This window comes from Pyrus communis, chromosome 9, assembly GCF_041283825.1.
Source record: "Pyrus communis isolate YQ-2024b chromosome 9, ASM4128382v1, whole genome shotgun sequence".
NCBI classification, from domain to species: Eukaryota; Viridiplantae; Streptophyta; class Magnoliopsida; order Rosales; family Rosaceae; genus Pyrus; species Pyrus communis.
In genome coordinates this window covers 16,510,624-16,518,206 of record NC_142573.1, presented here as the reverse complement: position 1 = coordinate 16,518,206, position 7,583 = coordinate 16,510,624, and the positions used below count along the sequence as shown (strand labels likewise).

The 7,583-nt window shown below is 34.3% G+C and overlaps 1 protein-coding gene across 2 annotated transcripts; it reads right to left on the bottom strand.

The window, feature by feature from the left end:
* Window positions 1–789: 789 nt before the first annotated feature.
* Window positions 790–3,399, bottom strand: LOC137741168 (RNA-binding protein csdA-like). Of its 2 annotated transcripts, none has more exons than XM_068480977.2 (4): window positions 3,245–3,399; window positions 2,128–2,566; window positions 1,145–1,243; window positions 790–1,043 (listed from the first exon to the last, which is right to left on the bottom strand). In XM_068480977.2, the coding sequence occupies exons 2-3, from the start codon at window positions 2,556–2,558 to the stop codon at window positions 1,168–1,170; spliced, it is 507 nt and encodes a 168-aa protein (XP_068337078.2). In that variant the 5' UTR covers window positions 2,559–2,566; window positions 3,245–3,399; the 3' UTR covers window positions 790–1,043; window positions 1,145–1,167. The 2 variants fall into 2 exon arrangements, with proteins under 2 accessions (XP_068337078.2, XP_088555704.1); XM_088699578.1 differs by lacking the exon at window positions 3,245–3,399 and adding an exon at window positions 2,645–3,232.
* Window positions 3,400–7,583: the final 4,184 nt, after the last annotated feature.

Here is a 7,583-nt window from a genome sequence, read left to right as displayed (position 1 = left end):
CCGGCCCCTTACTATTGATACCCTTAACTATTTATGGTAAATACTCATTCATTACTATTTTGTATACATTACATGCAGTCTCAATTTTGTCAAAATTCTTAAATTCAAATCTCATACATTACAGTTGCGTACTTAAGAAAAGTATTTACATCTCATTTTAACTTCCAAATAAGAATATGCATGGCTCAACAAATCTTAAAATAATATATTATTTTTGGCATCAGTGTATGTATGATACTGCACCTTGTAGCTTTAAAGCAATATTAGTTCCTTCTATAGTACTTATCAGTTATCATGGTTATTTTCTTTGAGATATCATGAATGTTTAGTGGAATTCATCACTGTTGCCTCAAGCTACTTTTAAAAGTGAAACTGCTCATATATATTTAACCATTTTTTCCTTTTTCTTATATATTTTGATAAAGCTGCAATGTCCAATGGTGGTCCTTTTACAGGTTATCAATTATGTAATTTGATTATCAACAGTCACTACAAGAAATAACCACACTAGCTAACAGTGTTTCTAAAGTGAGTCTCCTTTAGCAATGCAAACAATGCAACTACAAATAAGTGATCTGTTTGTTTCATTGGTGTAGCTATTGCTCTTTAGAGACACATCACAAATCTGTCCTTTAGATTTTTTTTTTTTTTTTTTTTTTTTTTTTTGAAATATTTTAACCAGTTCCTAAAGTACTTCATGAAAGCAGCCTTATTGATATATTCCAGTAAAATATTGATTAGAGAGAAAGCATCCAAATGAAGTTTGTGCACATCGTTTCTAGTTATGAATAAAAAAACAAGGAATCATATCATTCATTCATTCAGAAACCAGGAATAGTACAGTAGATGAAATAAACGTAACAAATGACAGCAATGGATAAATTAAAGAGAAGCACCAAAGTACATTGATTTAATTTTTATGGGAAATCCTGGCTAACAGAATGCCATGCATATATGTAAAACCCTAGCTAGAACCTCAGAAACAATGGCAAAAAAACTGGTGACGATCATATATCATCTCTCTTGCTCATTAGAAAATATGCCTGCAATAAAAGAAACACTTAACATCATGAATTAATTAATCTTGTAAATGGTAATTGCGGTTAATTGTCAAGTATCAACGAGAGTGTAAATTAAACGTTACCCAAAATTGGATAAGGCAGCTAGCTAGTATGAGTCTCTTGGGGCATTGCATCTAAAGCATTCCATTCTGCTAGCAAAGTTGTGCTCGTTGCACCCCAACCTGTGTCCAAATTATTTTAAAAAAAACAAATCAGCATTTTTTTTTTTTTTTTTGAACTTTAACGAAAAGCTCTCGGTAGTGTTCATTTTAACGAAAAACCACATTTTTACACTAAAAAGTCAATCCTGGTACTATTCACTTTACCCTTTATTTTGTCTTTATCGTTAAAACTCAAAGTTTTCAAGCTCTTTTCATTAGTTTTCCTTTTTTTCTTTTTATTACACCCAAATACATATAGAGATTAATAACTAGATATGGATTACGAAAATTGAACTCATTTATTTATTATTATTAGAAGCAAGATTACAATTATATGCTGGATTAAAGAGAGGAGTGTTTGAACCATGATGGATTGAAGAGAAAACTCTGTTCATTAATATAATCCGTCACTTGCAACAAAACTAAATCTAAGTTTGGGTGTGCGAAGCGTAATTAAATGCTTAGTGATTAAGTTAGACAAGGAGGGAGCCATTCCTAAAGTATCTAACTTGAAAAGCAGTCAAAGAAAGAGGAAAACATCTTCACCAAGTACTTTTCTGGTCAGATTTTCAATATTTAGATAATGGGCACCTAAGCTACCTTAATATATATATCTTGACAATGAACCGTGCCCAAAACAAAAGCAAAAAAAGCGACCTAACAAAGGCCAACTTTTGTTTTTATTGAATATAAAAAAGAGTGATGATAACAAGATTAAATTTGTAAATAAAATTTTGAAAACTAAAAGATTTGGAAGTTGATGATTGATGTATTACTTACATGTTGATAAATATGTTTATTCATATTAGTGAAACATCATTTAGTTTTTAAATTTAGTTTCCCTAACATTATCCTATAAAAAAATAAAGGAACAAATATATTACACTATTAACTAATTGTATCACCTGGTACAAATCCAATCTCCAGATTTCCATCCAGGTCGACCACCACCTGTTCCGCCAATGCCGCCACCACCTGCTCCGCCAATGCCACCACCACCTCCAAGTCCTAACCCAAAACCCCGGGAGCGTGGCAGGTCAGAGTCAAATCCACAACCACCGCCAGCGGCAGAATCATCCTTGAAAGTACCACATTTGAAGCAGCTGGAACGGCTTGCAAAATTGTGGGCTCCACAGTTGCCAGCAGCGCAGTACCAGTCACCAGGTCGAACATCTGAACTGGTAGTCATGAACCCAAACGAGGATCCTCCTCCTCTTCCACCGAAGCCCCCGAAGTCTACGCCGGACTTGGCATCTCCACAACGTTGGCATGAGTCACGCCTCTGGAAGTTGAGGTGCTGGCATGACCTGCAGTTCCAATCTCCTGGTCGGCTCATGTTTTGGCCTGCATTATAAATAAAACAAAATGTTCTAGTGCACGGTACTTTAATTAATTAGCTTCTACAAAGTAAGTAATTCTCACCTTTTATTTTTCTGTACGTGGAAGTTAGTAAGCTAGAGAGGAGGCTATGTGAAACTAATTTCAGACAAGCCACACTAGGTTAAGCGCAATAATTAGGGTAGATAAGGCAGGAGTAGAAGTAAGCTAGTTTAGAGTTTGAAACCCTAATAAAAATGAGACCTATCTAAGTTTAGTATCAAAAGTAAGTTGCTCATACTAAACTAAACTTCACCGAATTATTGACAAAATATAAATTAAAGAAAATAATTTCCGCACGCTTCTTTTATCTCCATGCCCTGTTTGTTTTTTGTTTTTATATGTCAACTTGTTCAATTCAAAGACTAAAATAAACAGGATTGTGCGTGAAAAAAAATGTGTGCTTCTCCATGCTTTCCAAAATAAAAGTCGAAAATAAGAAGCTAATTAAGAAGAAAGGTTCAGAAATTATAGATAGCTTGTGTGGGGTTTATATACCCTAAGCTAGCTAGGTGAAAAGGAACTCGAGAGCTAGGTAGCATTCATATGAAGGTGCCTTCAAGGCCATGAAGGGATATATAGAAATTAGAGCATATTCAAAAGTTAAAAGAAGAAAGAGAACAGAAAAACGAGGAGCGAAGTAACCTTAAGAAAATTGTAATGGTCTTCAGAATCGGATATTTTGGAGACAAAGAGTGGAATGGTGAAGTAATTAATGAGCCATGCCATGCAGGGAGTGTGCTTATATACAAGGTTAGGCCACAGAAAAAGGGAGTAAATGGAGGGCCGTGTACTACTTTTCTGTATTCTTCAATTAGCAACCTTGATAAATGAAATCAGAGAAAACTGAAGGAAGAAAAAGGGAATGAAAACTCATTATTCCATGATTCCAAAGAGAGGATATTTTGAATTTGGAATATGTTCTTTTGTTACTGGCTTTCTTTTTAGGGTTTTTTAACGTGAGAAATAATGCATGCATGTACACACATATCAAGAATCAAACGGAATAATATTCATGCTGGTAACCAACTTCCACATTTGCTTCCTTTCATATAGTAAAGTTACACACCTAATTATTGTGTTTCACCAAAAATTAAGAGTTATTCGTACCGTAATTAATAATAACTAAATTGTTTATCACATTAGAGGAATTGAGATAGTTGCACATATAATTAAGGATAGTGCTATTCACACACTCATTATTATCTCTCACACACCTTTGTTAATTGTGTGTTTATTGATTTTCTTCAATTCATTCGATCAAACGGCTAAAAATTAAGAGGGATGTATGAGAGGTAAAACTGGGTGTGTGGATAGCACCACCCATAATTAACATATGGTAAAGCATTGACGAATGACTAATTTTGTGAGAATTTCTGTCAAAAATAAGCATGTAGCATGCATGTACTTAAAATAGGCACTTATGCAGTTCTTCGATTTACTCCTTAAGTTAATGGAGTTGTAATATGGACTAAAACTACAATTTGAGTATGGTTTAGAGACCAATGCTTCAATTAAATTTATTTTAATTATAAAATGATATGAACTTGCATATACAAAAGTTTTTAACTTGTTATAAAACTTGGGAGTTTATATGAAATTAGAAATTTTGTATCAATATTGTAATTGAGAAGTTGGTGGCAGTTCAGTTGGAAGTTAAAAGAATATGCATGAAATGAGCTGCCCCAACCTATGAGAGACTATGAAGAGTTATTGTGGGACAAACTTAATAGTTACAATTAACGAAGATACATGCAATGATCATATTCTCACATTGGAAAAACCGTGCGTCTTGAAAAGAATAGCATATTAATGAAAATGATAAGAGCCAGTCACAAGCTTTCACTCAACCCAGATAGTTAGAGATAGGTTGGCCGCCATCTTTAAAAAAAAAAAATGTGTTGAACTAATTAGGTTGACTGAAGGGGACAACTTGAATCCTTTGTAGGCCTAGCATGCTAACACCAACAATTCAAGACCCACAAAAAGAAAATGCAGATTATGTAGTCATTTAGCGCAACAAATCTACCAATCAAGCAACTAAATGGACCTAGAAAGGCCCTTTGACCATGGCATTAACCGGGACCATCTTTAGTTAATTAAAATGGCAATGACAAGTTCGTTTTCTTTTTTCTTATTTTTGGCAAACTAGAACTTCATTACCAGGGCAAAGCCACTGTTACAACGAAGGCCGGCCCTGAGGCAAACAAACATACAAGAGAGTTTAGCAATCACAAGCAGTGCAAGGGGGATACGGTATAGGAATACGTTGCAACTATTGTGACGACGTCATCCCCATCCACTACCTAACCGTTCATCGTACATCGTGCAGTCAGTTTTCGTTAGATACTATTTGTGTTTAATTTTAAATAAAAAAAGTCAAATGATTATGGCCACACGATACACGATAAAGATCTAAAATATGGGGATTCCTAAGGCCATCTCTAACCAAAGGGTCCAGATGACCAAAGGGCCGAAAATAGCACAAAAACCGTCTAAGTGAGGGTTAGGCCAGAGGGCTCGTGGGCCCCACAGAATCTAAAAGGGCCAAAGGGCCAAAGGGCTGGTTGCATGCAGCCAACCAGCCAATTTGGGGCTGGCCAAAAATTCAAACAATCCTGTCGGTTATAACCAATAGGAATGCTTAAAAAAATTTGAATCCAACGGCTAGTTGACTAGACGTTGTATTCAAAATATTTTTTTTTTTTCTTTTTGGTTTTTTGGGCCAATTTTTTTCTTTTTTTAATTCTTAAAAATTCTAATTTTTTTTTTCCTATAAATACCTAAACCATTCATTAAATTTAAGTTCTAATTTTTTTGGTTTTTTGGGCCAGTTACCGTTGTAATTTTTGAATATAAGTTGTAGTTTTTAAATTTAAGTTGTTGGATTTAAATTTAAATAATAAATTATGTTTGGCCATTTGGCCCTCGGTTGGAGATAGAGGCAAATATGGCCATGTATTGTTCATTAAAATATTAATATCTTAGAGGGCCAGATGGCTAAAACGAGCCCTCTGGTCAGCCCTCAGTTGGAGATGGCCTAAGATCCCCACAAAGTGCATCTAGATGGGATCCAATTCCCTTAACATGAATGAGGACAAGGTAAATCATTCTTATTGAGAATGTGCACCAGCGAAGTGGGGGTCGATTGATCAAATATTACTGCTCATCTCCATATTTCTAGCTAGATGACACCAAACAATTTGTCGCCATATTGGCTGATTTTGGGGCCTAAGACCAGTGATAATCCTGGAAAGATTCCTCTAATTAACTAATTTTCACAAGTGTACGAAAGCCTCTCAACTGCCATTCATTAGAGAACCACTCAAACTCGAAATCATTTTCTTTGAATTCGACTCAATAATGACATTAATAAAACGCAGTTGCATGGCAAACTTACGACCCTCAATCATTGCCAAAGCTTCTGCCACAGCAACCTTCAATGCACTGATGTTTATCTTCCTAGCCGCCACTATGGAGCTAAAAATAATTCCAAAAATTGTGGAAGTGACACATGGATTTTTGGGCAAAAAGGACCAGATTACCCTCAAGGCACATTGGAATTCCCACATGCATGCAACGGACAATAATGGTTCAATCAAGGAAGATCAATATGGAATTTACTTCATATTCCTTTCATCACTCCTCATCAATCCCTTATTGATTTTATTCAAAAGGTAACTCTCAAAACTTCCTATTTAAATTGGGAATAATTGTCATATTAATTACAAGATATTATTTCACATAATATCTTGCAATTATTCATCAAATTACACCATATATGGCCAGCCAATCTCCACCCAAAGGGCCGACCACTCTCCTATAAATACCTATCTTATCCCACTAAAACGCTAAGCCATTTGCTACCCACAAACTCCTAAATACATTCTTTTCATAATTCTCGGATATTCTTCGGCCAAAACCCCCCTCCCCCCAATTCATCATGGGTGCGTGAGGCTTTTGGCCTTAATCGAATGTGTTATTATTTTGTAGGTGCATTTTCATTAAAGGAAGAGATGACGGAAATTTGCATCCACAACCACAAAGTTGCAGCCATGATCTCACACAATAACATCAACACAACCTGAACCAGTAGCAGAATTCCAACTCGCATCCCTATTAATTTTAAGAAAAGGAGAAATTAAAAAAAAATTATTATTATCAAGCTTTAAATTTGATATCTAGTGTGAAGAATAAAGAAATATATTTTAATGCTTACTCAACTTTTGATATGAAATCTAGGGTAATGGTAGGGAGACCAAATTTTTAAACAAAATTTTGAAGACCAAATAATGTGGTTGTTGATGATGAGATTGTTACTTAAGTATTAATTCACGTGCTTATTTCCATTTTGGTGACACCTCATTTAATTTGCACATTTGTTTAAAATTTTGATCTTCCTAGCATTATCCTTAAATCTGTGAATGACCATGTATTTATTATTCACTTGTTGAACAAGAGAACATTTTCATAAAACCTAAAACAAAAAATGTAATTGTTTAAAAAAATAAAAAACCAAAAATGTAAAAAATCACATATGACTGAATTAAATGGACATTATGAGATCCTAACGAGCACCTCCTAATAAACCTGGCATTCGTATTGTGTTTTCTGTGTTCATGTCGTTTTCATGTCATACCCGATACCTTAACGGGCCGTGTCGTGTAATACCCGTTAAAGTAAACGGGTAATATGACTCGACCCGAAATTGATCTGTTAATATTGTCAAGTAATATGACCAGATTTGTTACCCGTTAAAGAAAATATATTTTAAATCAATAAATAATGAAAATGAAAAACATAACTTGACCCACAAAAATTAAAAAACATAATACTAAATTGGTATATGCATACCACACTGTCATATAAATATTACTTCAAAACATAAAATTAAAAATTAAAAAAAAAAATTGTCTTTCAAGTATTACATACTCCAAAATAAGAGCGTAATGAAAAAACATTAGTACCTTACTAAAAAAATATC